Genomic DNA, 16,310 nt, shown 5'->3' with positions numbered 1-16,310 from the left:
CAAGTCTGGGTTTTCTCTTGATTTTCCCATGGAGGACTTCCTGCTCCTCTAGATCAATACAACCTTCTTAAAACATTTTTTTCCACTCTTTTACTGCTGCTGAATCTGATTCAAAAGGGGCCCATCTGTTCCAGCTACATCATCAGGAGAGTTCTGTACTTTCACACAGCTGCCGAGGTTTCTACCCCCATGCAGAAGCTGGAATTGCTCCACCCACCCCCTTAGCACAGAAATGATGTAAAGTAAATGATAGATCCAAAAAACTATTGCATGATCATTTCTATACTGGCTGTTTCTCTAATGTAAACTCTCATTTTCTCACATTTTGCAGGGGTGTAATTTGTTCCTTTAATAAAATGCACCATAAAACTTGAGAGTGCAACTTTCCAATGGAAAGAAAACAAAAATCCCATCAAATAAACATATCTTCTTATAAATTCCATGAAGCAGTTCAAAAAGCCCAGAGAGGTGATTCTTTATATTAAATTCTATCAACTCCTGGGGCAGTTTCTTCAGGAATTCTAACACTTCCTTAGAATTTAAGTGACTTAACCTCCACTACATTCTGAAGACTGAAAAGCAACTACCTGCAAGTATAACATGAACCAAATGGAAAACTGCTTTTAACAGTACCCACATCACTGTTAACCTGTCACATGCTCTGAAACAGGATTCTCTCAGCCAATATGGATGCACCAGCTTGACCTGAATGCAAGCAGACTGTACTGTCCAAAATACCTGTGACCACTTAATTCCTGCTACTCATTCAAAGCTCAGGGAGCTTGGTCCGTTCTGCCTGGACAAGAGTGACAGGAGACCCTAAAGCACCTTCCAGTGCCTAGGAGGGCTCCAAGAGAGCTGGAGAGAGCATTTGAACAGGGGCATGTGGTGACAGGACAAGGGGGAATGACTTTAAATGAAAAAGGGAAGATTTAGATTGGATATATGGAAGAAATTCTCTGTGTGAGGGTGGCGAGGCCCCGGCACAGGTTACCCAGAGAACCTGTGGTTGACCCATGCGTGGAAGTGTTCAAGGCCAGGCTGGATATGGCTTTGGGCAACCTGGTCTAGTGGAAAATATCCCTGCCCCTGGCAGAGCATTGGAACTAGATAGTCTTTAAAGTCCATTCCAACACAAACCTTCCATGATTCCATGATTTTCTGGGCATAAAAACTCATCAAACTGTATGTGCACCTCTGCTTTGACAGAAAATATCTTCTAGATAGAGTTTAAAAATGAATTTATTTTGAGTCGTAGAAACCCTGGCAGGAAGTTTTCTTTAGTTCATTTTTTATAAATGAGTCTAAGTAAAATAAGAACAATTTTAATTAACTAAAAAAAAATGTGCAAAGGTTTTCAATTGGTTTAGTTACGATACAATGGAACTAAAAAATTAAATTCAAATGGCACAGCTTTCTACCTGTATCTGAATGCTATCCAAGGCAATTAGCTGGACTTGGCTAATGCTTCCTAAACTCAATTTCTGGACAAAAGCTGGCAAGCTGTTTATAGTGGTAACTCCTGTATTATGGAATGGGGTTTTTTCTACCCACTCAGTTGATTTTGGGGTAAGCTGTGTCTCATCTCTTCATGCAGCATTAAGAAGAAGGGTTTTCTTTGCACACAATACTTCTTTACAGTATCTGTGAAAGGTAAAAGTGAAGAATTTATTTTTATTGTTAATATGAAATTTTCACACAGTCACAGAAATGAATTACAACTGAATAGTAGTTATCAGTTCCCTACCAAATGTAATGCATGCATTTTAGCTCATTTGATCTTGGCAAACCTCCGAAGTTAATAAGTTAGTAATTAAGATACAAAATAAATTATATTAACATATTTTAACAAAATAAAAATAAAGCTCAAGTGAGTATACCTTGGAATAATATTTTACCTATAACAATTCACACAACTTTACTAGTAAAATTAATGAAAAACATTTGAAATTAAATATGGGCAATTTGCTCAGTTGAGAATTAGGCTGATTAAATGCAAATACTCTGAACACTCATGAGAAAATGTGTTCTATAATCCCACAAATTAAACAACAATAATAAGTCTTTGTTGAGTTCAGGGTGTAAAAATAATTTACCAACTTTTGGCCATAAAAGAATTAGCAACTATTCTTGGATTTTTAAAACAGCAGCAGTCAAAAAAATGACAATTGAAAAGTGTTCAATAAAGGCAAGTTTTGAAAATTTGTTCTTTAAAAATCAATGCTGTATCACTACAGAATCAAGGGTAGCAGAAAAAAATAAACAAGAACTTAGTAAAACAATCACCAAGTCATTTCTATGCTATCACTTTAGTTAGCCAAGGAAGCATTGGTAAAGCAGTATGAAAGTAAACTTTTATTTCAAGTCTATTAAGAGTTAATTAAGATTTAAAGGCAACCCTTTGGGGGAGGAAGGGAATGAATGAATAGTGATGAGAATTTTCTATTCTATTGGTTTATGTCTGTAAAACATGAGAGAATAGTGAACCAAAAGCCTGCAAGACAACACGCCTCGACTCTACTGCTTCTGATCAGTGACCCGCTGGAGGCAGAGCCTCATGTAGGAGTTTTTATTGCGGATTTCTATCACCGCATCTCGGACAAGTTCAATGAACAGCTGAGGCCAGAGCTTCTGCAACGACTCATTTTTCATATTGATGTCAGCTGCTTCTTTCACTAAGTTCTCAACGTATGTCTGGCAAAATGTTTTTCTTTCTTTGATTTCCTGCATGAGAGAAAAATTACACAATGTATAAGAAAAAGGAAAAAAGGTTAAACAAGAGCAAATTAAAAAAAAACACCTCTCAATAATTGAATTAATTAAAGAACATAGCAATTAGCAGGCAGATGCCATTGTGTCTCCCCTTGGTTTTAAGTTGCATGGCCTGTGATCTATGTCCAGCTTTTATGAGTGTGTCCACAGAACCTTAATGCATTCATAATATTCATACCATATTAAGTCATTAATTTATCTGAAATTAACTTTCAAGTAATTATATGAATATCTGTTAACAGCAGTACAATTTGAGTTGCTTTCTGGCATAACAGTGAAAATTTACAGAAATTATTAAACACTAAACTACTTTTCTTTCTCTCCCTTCCCAGAATTTCATCTTTATAGTATAACAATTGAAAAGTATGTGTTTCTCTACCTGTCCTAACAGGAACACTGTCACAGAAAAACATGTCAGTACCCATCCTTCTCCACAGGCACTCTGGCAAGTGCTAGTTCCTGATGTGTGTTACATTAGATACTGAAGTAAGCTGAACCTTTAAAAATAATAAAAAGATACTGTGCTTTGTGCACAGTAGTGCACAATAGTTGCTTTGTGCAACTATTAACTCTGCACGTTAGCAACTCAAACTGTATTAATCCCTGCTTCTGCAAAGTTTCCATAAGTTGCCTTAAGCTTTGAACAGTAGGTTATATTGGAGCTAAATATCTAACTAGTTTAGATGGTGGCATTGTTAAAAATGTTAGATCATGCTTCAGGCCACCAAAACAAAAGTCTTCAGTGATTAATAAAGGTGAGAAAATGCTTTCCAGCAGTTTCAGCTAAAACCCTGAATTATTAATTAAAGACCCAAGACTATCATCTTTAGCAATACAATCTTCAGTCACATTTATGGTGTTAGTTTACTGCTGCTGGGGAACTAGAAGGAGTCCTTTTTGCCAGGATGTACTCCTTTGACACCCTGCAGTACCTGCTGCCACATGCACAATGCTACAGCAAAGGACAAGGTGGGAATTACTGCACTGGGAAGAGAAAACAACACATTTATTTAATTGACTGCACAAATACTAAGCTTATTTTATTTTATTTATAATAGGGCTGGTTCCATGGTAAAGGACAATAGGAGTATTTCACTGTCTTACTCCATACCATTCAAAGATTTAAGAGCTACTATCACAGCCTTTGAGACTAAATGTTTTCTTAATTTAATCTCTCCACACATTCAGTCACTGTCTCCTTTTCCATGCTGTGGATCTGAGATAGCAAAACCACAATGAATAACAGAATTCAGTGATTACTGAGCTTGATTTAATTTCTTGCACTAGAGGATTTATATATTTTCACATAATCGAAAAGCAAACAATGGGACAAATGTGGGAAGCAGAGTGCCTACAGTTAGAATTCGTGACAATTACTCAGAAAGGAGTCTGTGGCTGAAAAAATCATATTCTCCCTGGGAACAATTTCCCTCTGCCCAAGCAAAAGAGTTAGCAGATCAGAAACATAAACTAAAACAAGCGTGACTGATGCCCTTGTCTGAAACAAGCCAGCTTGCAATTTTATTTATTGATAATTAAACCTAATACATTGCCTATATATTTATTTTCCTGTAGCTCACTTAAAACCTAGGAAGCAGCTTTTTATTACTACAACCTGCACTATCTCACATGTTGTCTGAAGGTGTTCTTCACCAATTCATTCAGGGAAAATCTAACACATGCAGTATACATCTTTCTTCCTAAAAAACTGTGCAACCTCCATGGCTTGTAGGTGAAAATGTATTTCTGAGACAACAGCACTTTTCAAGAATCACTTCACCAAAGACAGAAAGAGAGCATTTTCCAGTATTCTGAGAAAAAGATCAGTTAGATAAAATGTATGATCAGAAATGTAAATATGTTATGCAGTGATCTTCTAAAACCACCATTCTCAATAGCACAACTGAAACTTGATGTACAGATAAATTCAATGAGTAGTAGACTATGGTTATCTAACAGAAAATGTAAATATTTTTAATGATATGTTTTACCTCAAGCTTTTCCATATGAAAATCCTTTGTCATGTAATTCAACGTTGCTCGAGCTGTGCTTTCCCCTCCGCTTCTTCTGTTTTCACTACTTTCTTCACTCCCTACTCCAGCTTTCTTTCCCTTTCCCTCCAGCAGAAAATGGAATTGCTTCCTCCTGTGAAATTAGATTTACAATCCTAATTAGCAAAAACTTTTAAGTGCAGATGTTTCTAGCTATTGTAAGGGGGGTTCTCCTTTTGAACATACACTTTTGAGCTTTGAAGTATATTGCATCCTCGAGTTACGCAAAATACGCATGACTCTAGATGTCCCTTCATTAATTTGCCTCTAAACAACTGACTTTGACATCTATCACATAGCATCTCCTAAATAGGAAGTCTTTCAGCTTTAATTTATATTAAGTATTTGTCTATAGAAGACTAAAAAGAGGAGTTTGGCACCCTTTTTTACAGTACAACTCTTAAATCTGTTAACCGTTAATTACCCACTATAAAATACCCACTAAAAATAATCAGTTCTCATCATGAAGGTCCACAAGTCTTCAGCAAGCCCAGTACAAATGGAGAATTGAACATACAGCTCATTTGTGTGCATGTTCCTTTTCATCTCCTCAGTAGATTTCACACAAGTTCTGAGAAAAGCTCTGGCTCCATGGACCAGGAGATGGTAACACCTGTGCACTACGCAGAGAGCCTTTCTTCTAGAAGATTATATTTGTGAAATTTTTATCTAAAAATAATTTATCATAACAGTGTGCAGAAGAGTCAAACAACATGTTCTGGACAAACTCCAGTTCTGTTCCTTGCATTTTACCTGGATTCTCCAAATAATGAAAGCATGCGATAATGTGGCAGCTCCGAAGATGCCACGTATGCCAGAATGCCAAAGAGCCTTTCTGCCTTTACAACATCATTTTCAGTAACCTGTGAGAGAGTGGGAAGGGAAGACAAAAGAAAAAAAAAATTACATTTCAAAATTAGCACATTCATATTTCTTTACATGTATACATTGAGAATTAACTGAAATTTGTTATGCAGCACAATGCACGTAGATCTGTTACAGGCACATCTTCAAAATAGAGACTTGCTTTTACTGGCACTTTAACTGTATTTAAAAAAACCCAAATGAAGTCCTGGTGCTCGTTTTATTTCCTGTCATTCTGGATATTTTAATGCATATACATGCTGCCCTGCACTTCATGATAGTACTCGTGAAATGAGGAATTTTACAAAGGTTTCTTACATTCATTTTCTGAAGGCCAGACATATTAATTCTGCTCCATACTGCATGCACTTACAAAAGATCTACTGGAAAATTTCTGATTAAGTTATGCTGGAGAAACAGAAAGATTCTGGGCATGCACATGTGAAAAGATAGCTTACAGACTCTCTTATTTTGGCAGCATCATGGAAACGGTTTTTTATAAAAGAGGCTTTAGAGGGAAAAATTTTTCTCTGCATTTTTCAGCTCCTGAAAATAAATGTTCACTCATTATATTTTTCTAAATGTCTACCATACTGTTGTTTCAATATTAAGTTCCAGTTGTCTCTTTAACTTTCAAATGGTTGAACTATTTTCAGGACTCATTTTACGCAAAAGTGAAAAGTGTAAAGAAAGTGGAAGAGATTCATTGTTTTGTGGTGGTGGTTATTATTTTCAGTTTGTCTTGGCTTGTAATCTCTGGAGACCATGGCCTGTGTTTCTCCTACCCTGATGGCCAGACTGTGAACTGACTTCAACTGCCAAAAGTTTGTTGGCAGTTTCTGGACTCCTGGCTTTTTACTGAGTGTAGAAGCAATCGTTATGATCACTAAATCTGACCTGGGTAACACTGGACAATGAAATTTACACATTGACTTCTTAACTTCTGGACAAAATTTAATTTACATTCATCCTGTAACATTTTGGGAAAGCAACCCACTATTAAATACACTTCAATACTCATAATATTTACTAAGCACTTCCAGACCAACTCTGTGTTCCATGTTATTGAAATGTGTGAGTAAAATGGAATTTTGATCCACATTAACAGATTTTTATTGTATTCTTGTGTAATGTTTAGAGACTATACAATCTACACTTGCCTAAAGTATACGGCAACAGCATAATGCAGGGGTAAATTCAGTGAAATCACAGATCAGGAAATTAGGAATTTAAAATCAATTCCATTTTTACAGCGGAATTCTTCATTTCCACTTAAAATTATGTAAGCCTTACTTAGTAGCCGAGGAGTACATGACCTTCCTGAACAGTTGGTAACAGAGGCAAGGTTTAAAACAAAGAACACAGAAGGCAGCTAGGGAAACAAAGCCCAGCACAGGCAGAAATGCCTGGTGAAGAAGTAAGTGGTTTTAATGTATTTATTTATGTTAAGAGAAGCATAAGGACCAGGTCAACAGAGACAGCAACTCTGAATACACTCTCCAGCTCACATAAACTCATGCTCTCTATCTTAGTGCAATGCATTGTTTGCTCCATTAATCACAAAAAGATGGTAACGGTAGTATCACATAAATGTAAGGCTTTCTGCCTGCTCCTTGCCAAGGGCACAGAACAGGCACCAACTGTGCCAGCAGGCCCTGCTCAGGGAAAGGGCTGCATCTGTCATGCTCTATTCCATACCACTGGGTGGACAGCAGTCTGCAGCACTTTGTGACTTCAAACCTTGACAATTTGGAATTAATCTGAGATTACTGTCACTGGGAAAAACTTCAAGTTGTATCTCAATAAACACAAATTGCTTCTTCACAGTTAGTAAATGTAACAATTGGACGAGGGCACAGAATCATTTTTAGGAGACCAACACTCAGCTTCTAGCCTGGAATATTAACTAGAATGGCAGGGGAAGGCTGGGGAGAAAATCGAAGGTTTCTTAAAGAGGTTTTTTTACAGTTTAAAAGTGCTGGAGTGATGCAATTTATTTAGTATTTATTTATTTAGCAAATCAGTCAGTATATATTGCTTTTACTTTGCAACTGCGCATACCTCAGAGCTGACAGGACAATAGTCTCCACAAACATTGCACAAAAATGGTAATCAGAACAGCAGAATATGCACATTTCCCCTTCTGTTGTCTGGAACTGTTATTTAGGGCTGATCTAAAGTCTGAGAATCACTTTAGGGGTTGTGTTCTTTACATTGAAATAGAATTCTCTATTACTCATGTTAATCCAACAGGTAATACACATCTGCAAAGCTGGATATCATGACTTCAGCTGCAGGGTAATGAAAAATGGCAAGCAGAGCTCATCTCTTTCTTCTGCTTGGCTAAGACACCTCTCAAATTATTAATGGCAATAAAAAAGGAATTCTGTATGCACATCTTCATGTAGTGTGGTCTGGCTGAAAAAGTTTGTTGAGGACAAAAATGTTCTTGTCACACATATTGAAGGTCTTACATATGTACTACACAAAATCATGCTGTGCTGTATGTGCTCCATTTACTAAATTAATCCAAATAACCATTAAATACAAAGTTTTCCCTCAGAGACTGAACTTGTTGACCTTGAGGTTGTAACAAAAAGTCAATTTAAACAGTTGTGTTATTTTCTTTCTCTGAAGACCAAACAGGCAAGATTTATCTTCTGTTTGCTTTTCATCTGAATCACTAGTGTCAATTTTGAAAACATGATGCAGTAAAAAAAGGAAAAGCTATATATTTAAAATCAAATTCATAGAGCATTTTTTTCAGCAGTGTGTTAAATTTGAAGCTATTCTGTATTTTTCATAGGATTACTGACTATCCCTATATTTTTTTCCTTTTCAAGATACTGTGCTGTTGCAGTGAGTCCTATTTCCATCCTTCCTTTCCTTGCTAGTTAATGCATTTAAGCTCTTTGCCCACTCTTACTCTTCTGAGCAGTTAATACATGTTTTATACAACTAAAACCAAGTAAACCGCAACATCCAGCTTTGGCTGGATCAGATAACAAGTATATCTAATCCAAAACATATGATGATGACCAAATTAAAATACCAGATCTAAATGCTAAAGCTGTGTATTATTTTTGCTCTAATTAACTTCCATAACATCTCTTAAACTTATTTAGCATTTAAAATTGAATGTGCATTCAAACATTGTGTTGCATTGTAACTATTTTCAACCCCTTTATGATCAAAGCCCAAGTATAAAATAGCTGTTTTATATGCTTGAATAAATTTACTTTCAATTGATGTAATGGGGAATACAAAGTACAAAGAACAGCAATATTAGTGTCCTTTCTACTTATTTAAACATAAAATGCACAACAAATAATAAACAAAAAAAACAACAACCACATAACACCCTAAAGATCTTCTACATAGTAAGTAGAAAAAAATAATAAAAAAATACATTTGACAGGCTTTTCCTGTGACAGGCTTAAAGCAGAAAATATGATTCTATGGTATTTTGTAACACTGGCAATTGTGAATAATCATATACAGTAAACTACTAAGGAATCTGTCAAACACATTTTTGTGTAAGTATTTAACGTCAGTGATGTGATTTTTTCAAAAACAATAAAAAAAGTGCTTCTTAAAATCAAGTAAAATTGCGCAGCTCTTTAATAATAATTTTGCATAATGTTATTAACTAATATTAGTTTTAATATTAATTGCACAAGAAATCACATGGTGAAGTCTACTTAAATATTTTTCTTCCTTAGTACTGAGAAGACACTGACAGGGCTGTGCTCATTTCATTTAGAATTCATCTTCTCTTTGAAAAACAATACTAATTTATCCTGTAAGACCAATTATAAGAGCAACACCAACCTACCTTCACTCCATTTATCTTCTGTAAATTAAAATGGTTCAGTCTGAACAGAACATAGTACTTCCACAATGTGAAGCTGACAACTGGATTTCCCTGAGGATCAACTGTCAACTGTTCCATGCGATGCATCTCAGCCAATGCATTGAACTGCTGCAGCGCCACAAGATTTGTCTCCTTAAACTTCAGGTGCTAAAAAAAGTCAAACCCAAATAAATTAGATAAGGAAACAATAAAGAGGGAACACAGTGATTCCTGTTCTGTGCCATTCAATTTTGGAACTGTAACAGTCATGTGTGTGATGGAGCAACTGAGCTCGTTTCATTTGAGGTCTCTGTAGTAAAACACGTCAACGTATCAACCAAGCTCTCTATTACATATACTGAAGGATGCCAAGGTACAAGCCCCAAGCAATTTGCAAATTCTTTACTTAAAGCAGGAATATTTTCAATGTTACATAAAGCAATGATAAGCTTAACAAAATGTCTAATTCCGCAAGTAAAGCACCTGCAATATCTACACATAAAAGTAAGTACAATACATGCTTTTAAAATATTCTACCATTTTTGGGCACAGGGTGTTTGCCTAATTCATATCCTGCCCTACACTAATGTTCCTATGAGCATGGTGTATGCTACACAGTAGCATTATTGTGGGAAGAAGGAGGAAATAATTATGGTGAAGATAAAAATTTAGTTATGATTCTGCTATCACCCACAAATTTTCCCCCCGCCCACAGTTAAACAACTGTTTCATTAAGACAGATAAATTTGTCTTAAGCACCCCACGAATTTATCAGTCTCAATTAAACCACTGAGTTTTGTTATAATCAAAATATTGAGAAGCAGCAGGGAGCTCCAGAACCAATCAATCTGAGCTACAAGTTGCTTATGCTTGTTGTCTCTATTTTAACATTTGCATCAAAATAACTAATTTGAATGACTAAGAAAAAAAAAAGACATACTGAAGACACTTCTCATTCATGTTGCTTTTCTTCATCAAGAACTGAGGAATTTCATGAACTGTGCTGATTTAGTTAGCTATTCCTTCTAATCTTCATCTTTTTATCCTATCAGCAATTTGCTCTTTGAACTCACACAAATGAAGTCTTCCTGATACAATGGATCCATAACAATAGTACTGAACAACAATACTGTATTTACACACACGTTTTGAAATTTAAAAATAATTAGATAGGTCAAAGGAATTAAAAGAAATAAAAAGCAGACAGAAAAGAAATCTAAATTTAAGTTACTGATTTTTAAGAGTCAAGGTTAGCATTATAACAAAAGGAAATATGCAAATCTTAACTGTATCTATTTACATGAAAGCACTTATTGGGGGGCTATGCCAAAGTAAGGTTCTATTGGACAATCCATACTCCATAGCTGAAACATGAGGCATGCTCACCACACAATTTGGAAATTTTGTCTTCACTTTTGCTAACACTTGAACAATTTCATCAAATTCTATGAACATAAAGGAGACTGTGGCAATAATGCCAGCTGTTTGAACACTCCAGTTTCGATCCAGGCACTCCAGTGCTCCAGCACCATACAAGCCAAGAGTGTCTCCTTCCACTTCCACTAAATGAGACTCTAGAACAGACAAGCCTTGTACTGCACTGCTCAGGATTGTATCAAGAGATCTGCAGAGGAAATAAAAATACAGTGATATAAATTAGATGATTTTGAAATAATTTCATCACTCTACTGAATAACAGCCCTTTCTTTTACCAAAACCCAACTGTCAAATACAATGGCATTTCTCAGCATTCATTCATTTGCAGTACCCCATCTGGTTCAAATACACAAAGGGCTGGAAAACCCTTCCTCCATCAAGTAACACTGTATTTGTTCTACTTCTTCAGCAGAAAGGCTCTGGGTATATTTGAGTTGGTGGTGGCGTCAAATTAAAATAAAGAGTCCATTCATATTTAATAATCAGCTTTAAAGTTTTAGCTCAGAATGCTAACCTAGTATGGTTTATGTTGCTTTAAATATCTAAACAAAACTTCAAACAATGTATTTACTTAAGGAATGTCCACCTCACATTCCGTTTGCTATATGAAATGTAAGAGTGTACATAAACAACAACTCAAGCATTTCTTTCAAATAATGCAACCTTCTCAATTCACAAGAACAATTTTAAAATTAAGCAGCAAATCCAGGTATTCCTGACTCCTCTTTTTGTCCTACTTTCAACATGATACACTCAGCTGGCTGGACCTAAAGCTTACAGAGAACTCAAGAGAAATACAAATTACAGGTTTAGAAAGTTATGTAATAATTGTTATTATTTTTATTCTTTACTACATTCTTAATCTTTTTAACGTATTTTGACTAGTAGCAATCATTTGACTGATGTTCTCTTGACAATAACAATCAGAACTCTAAAATTTCACTCAACTGAAAATGTTGAGAGCCCACAACTTCATATGTGAAGCTCTAATTACTTATCTAAGCTGAATTTCACCAGCACTTTTATTGCTCACCTTGAAATTCTTCACTATGATAGAACATACACCAAAACAGCATCATTTCTTAAGCAATTGGAATTTGTTCATTAATAGAACAACAGTCAAACTACCACAGTTACACTGACTTGGTCATGGGGGAAGGATCACCAACACTGAATTAAATGGCAAAGAAACAAAGAAAGCAAGAAAGCAGTGGGTGAATGCATTCAGAGAAAAGCTTTGGAAGCACAAGAATAGAAAATATGATGGCAATTTAAAAATGCTATGGAAAAAGTATTTCAAAAGATATAGCACTTGACTGGAGATAAGAACCAGTTCTAGCCATAATTGACTGAAACTCAGTTGGATTATACTTGTGAGAGACAAAGACTTCCTGAGCATCCCTGACATTTCCAGCATTGACCAGGGACAGCAGAAAGCTGTACTTGCTATTGAATTTGTATTTGCAGACTATTTTTTCAGGCATTTGTCTGAGCTAACCAAGATTGAAGTGCTACTTTGGTTTTAGCCAGTCCAAGGCATACACTGTTCATTAAGTTCTGCAGTGGGTTGTGGCCACATGGCCACCTTTTTAGATGCGAATAAGCAAAAAAAAAAATAAGATTTAGACCAAGACTAATAAAATTATCCTGAGAATAAAACTAAGTCTGGTAACTACTACTGTTAAAATAGCATGGGTGTGAAAGCAATCCAATAAATGATGCTGCAGTTCAAACTAAGAGCCTGAATACAACTATGAAACCTCTTGATACACAAAGAGATTACAAATCTTCATAATGCTCATACATCTTCATTTGGCTAATTTAAACTGAAGGCAACAATCTAAGCTGTTAAGGAAATGAACAGCCTCAAGAAGGCTCAGGAATTCACATTTAACATTTCTTGTAAACATGAAGTTGTCCTTTATTTAGCAAAATCACATAATAATTTAGCTTGCACTTCTTTAGGCAATGAGTTGCTGTTCTATTGCTTTTGAAACATATTACTTATTACTAATGGTCAAAAGCAAAGTAAACCATCTTTTCAGGGTTGATTTGCACATATAGTACTTTTGAAAAAGAAATACAGCGAGATCTAGAGGTGAGAAGTAGTAACCTGGAAGCTAAGACGTGAACCAGTAAAAGTTTCACCCAACAAAATACCTGCTTTCTTCAGAAAATACATATGCAGCACTGCCATTGATCTGGCAGGGCTCATTTTCTTTATCTTTGTTTAAAGAAGCCTCCAGAGCAATTCTGTTCTGCTGGATCTCCCATTGCCGAGCAATGTTACCAAGTGTTAAGCGCTTCTTTTCCTGAAACAAGATACACAAGTCATCATAAGGTGTGACAGGGCAGGATCAACTTGTTTGTTCTGAAATATGCTGCTTAAGCCACACATTTTAAATTGAAGAAACTCTACTAGTGGTTGGTGGTTATGCACTAAAATCAATGCATCATTCTAGTGCTATTTTGCATAGGTGCCAGCAAATAATGTCACAAAATTTGCAATAAAGAAACAAGAAAAGTAACATCGTAAGTCTGCAACTTATGAAAGCATGAAGTTAAGCTACTTAGGACATGGAAACTGCTACTCCTTCAAGTTTTTCCATTTTAAAGAGTTCAAAACTCCAGTTCATATTCCACTTGCCCAGGGAGTTTTGTTGCGCTCTGGTTAGAGAGCACAAGTTGCTCAACACTCACAGACTTAATGATTGAACTCCATATCACAAAAAGGGGGTCAGTTGGAATCATCAGTGTTTTTTACCAGAACAATCTTTAGAAAATTTTGTTTGTTCTTAAGGGTGATGGTGTCAACCTCAATTACTGTACAGCTCTAGTGCTTTGTTAGCCCTCAGATGTGGGCTGCTGGATTCCTATAGAACTTCAAAAACTTCCATGAATTCTTTTACAAAAAGCAAATTTTACTGCTAGCAGAATCTTCACACTTATAACTTTCTCTTGTTCCAGTAAATATTAAGTTCAACCACTGTTGGAAAGGAATTACATTCTCTATACATTTTAAAGTACATCTCAAACTTTCCCAGAAGAGTGGGTTGGAAGCAATAAGAAAGAAGTCTGGAAAAAGAGATTAAGAAATTCTGCTGTTTGGGCAGACAAGTATCAGCAAGGGGAAAAGAAGAGATGATGTTGCTGAAATAACCATTTTCAGTGCAGTGCATGCAGGAAAACAGCAACTGTTTGCTATTCAACAAGTGCCTATAATTTCATTTACACTTCATATAGTGTAAGAAGTGTTGGGAGGAATGTGATGGTGAAAGAAAATTGCAGAACACAGTTCTCTAAATATTTTTTTCAGATTTAACTCTGAAGAAACCTATAGTTGACAACTTTTTTTGCTGGACATTGTATCCATAAGCATATTTGCTACTTCAATTAAAATGCGTGGAACAAAAAAAAAGCCTGAGTTATAAGAACTCATTTACAAAGGAAATATCTACAAAATCATCAAATCATATTAAAAAATATTTCTATTTGATTGTCATGCCACATAACTATTTGAAGATAGGAAATATACTTTGATTAAATTAAAAGTCTAAAATGTAATGTTGAAATTGAGTAATAACAGCACTAGGCGTTAAAAACATTTTTCCTTCTAAGGGAATTTTCCACTAGCAAAAAGCACCTCAAAATCTAGGCCACCAAGACAAACTAACCCTCTGCTACAAGGAAACATTACATCAATGGTTAAGAACATGAACTACAAATAAATACCTACTTTTTTTTCCTAGTCAGAGAGACATTTCCACCAGCATGAGGCAACACCACGTGTGAAAATTATTTACTATTTTTCCATTTCTTTATGCTACTAAGATCTGGCACCAACACTTCAAACCTGAAGATACTTTAAATCCATCAATGTCTTGCAGGGAAAGAAGAAATACCAAAACCAAACAACAACACTGCCTGAAAGAAAACCCCCAAAATACCCCCCAAGCTGTATATAAGTATTTTTTTTTTACTGGATCAATTTTTAAAAATATAAAATAGAAATATACAAGGATAAATATACAGGAAATCAAAACATATTCTTAGTCACTGGACATGAATTTTTCTCCCATTCAGATGTTTAGGCTCTTGGGGGGGCTTTGATATACTTAAACCATCTTTTAACATACTATAAACATTCTGTTTGTGTCCTTTTATTTTTCAGTTATACATATTTGCTACACTTCTTACAGCTTCCTGCAATTAATCCTGTCTAATCCCCTTCATGAAATATGATTTTACCTAGGAAACTTAGTATGGACATGAACATTTTTTTTTTGTTTATTTGACTTTCAAATTGAAAGAGGCATTACTGGCTGACAAAAAAATATAGGCACTTTTTTCCTCCAAGAAAAAGGATTTGGAGACAAATGGTGATAGTCACACAGTAAATGGAATGTATATGAATATAAGATACTCTTACATTCTTGAACTTTGGTCTCCTACTAGGAGCACAGCTCAAGTAGTCAGCAGCCCCCTGGAGAGCGTTCTGGAGGGCACCTGGGTCTCCCCAGGTGGGGCACTCGTGGCTGGTGTGTGTCAGCACCAAGCAGGCCAGCTGGGCTGGGAGATAAGCTACATCACAGTTCTGCTGACAGAGACACAGCTGGAGTCTGGCTCTGGCCTCAGCGCCCCTTCATTCTATCCGCAGAAAGAACAATTTCAACAGGAAAAAATGAAGGAGAAACTACTTCAGAACACCCTGCATGGCTGCAGTCAGAGTATTCACCTGAAAAGAGGAGATCAAGGAATGTGAAATCACTGGAGAAGTCCTTTACCTTAGCCTGGATTTATGAAAATGAAATCTGCTATCCCACAGACACGTATGACCCGTGTTCAATGTGGGCTTTCTGCTGAAGTGTACCTTGCGCATTTGACTGAACAGAGTTTCAGTCATGGAGTGCACTGTTGAAGCTGTAGAAATAGACAGAGGCATATGGGGATATATAATACATCTGCAGTAAAAAATGGATATAATTTATTGCTGTAAACTGGGTTACAGTAACCTTGGAACAACCAGAGACAATACCTTAAGCAAGGTCTGTCTATGGCTTTCACGCTTCCTTTCTTCCTCTTTCCTTGCTGCAATAGATGCCATCCGTCTTTCTTCTTCCTGGATGAAAAAGAGAAAAACAAATTCCTAAAGGGATGAACTAAACCAGTTCTGAAAAGTACTACTGACAAATTATGTTCTTGTGTTGGTATTTGAAATGTAAATTTTCATTCTTAGAGTATTTTAGGATTTTTATCATATTAATGGTTTTAAATACTATTAAAACAAATAAAATTGTTAATTATGAATAAGAAAAACATAATAACTACTCAGA

General features: G+C 35.8%; 1 protein-coding gene across 1 annotated transcript in view; it reads right to left on the bottom strand.

The window, feature by feature from the left end:
- Window positions 1-1,905: 1,905 nt before the first annotated feature.
- Window positions 1,906-16,310, bottom strand: part of LRRC49 (leucine rich repeat containing 49) — a 40,674-nt gene continuing 26,269 nt past the window's right edge. Inside the window, exons 10-16 of the mRNA XM_062501285.1 lie at window positions 16,013-16,096; window positions 13,138-13,289; window positions 10,927-11,164; window positions 9,523-9,708; window positions 5,577-5,686; window positions 4,764-4,917; window positions 1,906-2,724 (exon numbers count right to left, since the gene is read on the bottom strand). Coding sequence (XP_062357269.1) covers window positions 2,518-2,724; window positions 4,764-4,917; window positions 5,577-5,686; window positions 9,523-9,708; window positions 10,927-11,164; window positions 13,138-13,289; window positions 16,013-16,096 — 1,131 coding nt within the window. The 3' untranslated portion in view covers window positions 1,906-2,517. The remainder of the gene's footprint in view (window positions 2,725-4,763; window positions 4,918-5,576; window positions 5,687-9,522; window positions 9,709-10,926; window positions 11,165-13,137; window positions 13,290-16,012; window positions 16,097-16,310) is intronic.

The sequence above is a fragment of the Cinclus cinclus genome, chromosome 13 (genome assembly GCF_963662255.1).
Source record: "Cinclus cinclus chromosome 13, bCinCin1.1, whole genome shotgun sequence".
In the NCBI taxonomy this organism is placed as follows: domain Eukaryota; kingdom Metazoa; phylum Chordata; class Aves; order Passeriformes; family Cinclidae; genus Cinclus; species Cinclus cinclus.
Note: the sequence above shows the minus strand (reverse complement) of the source record. Positions and strands in the feature narration are given on the sequence as shown.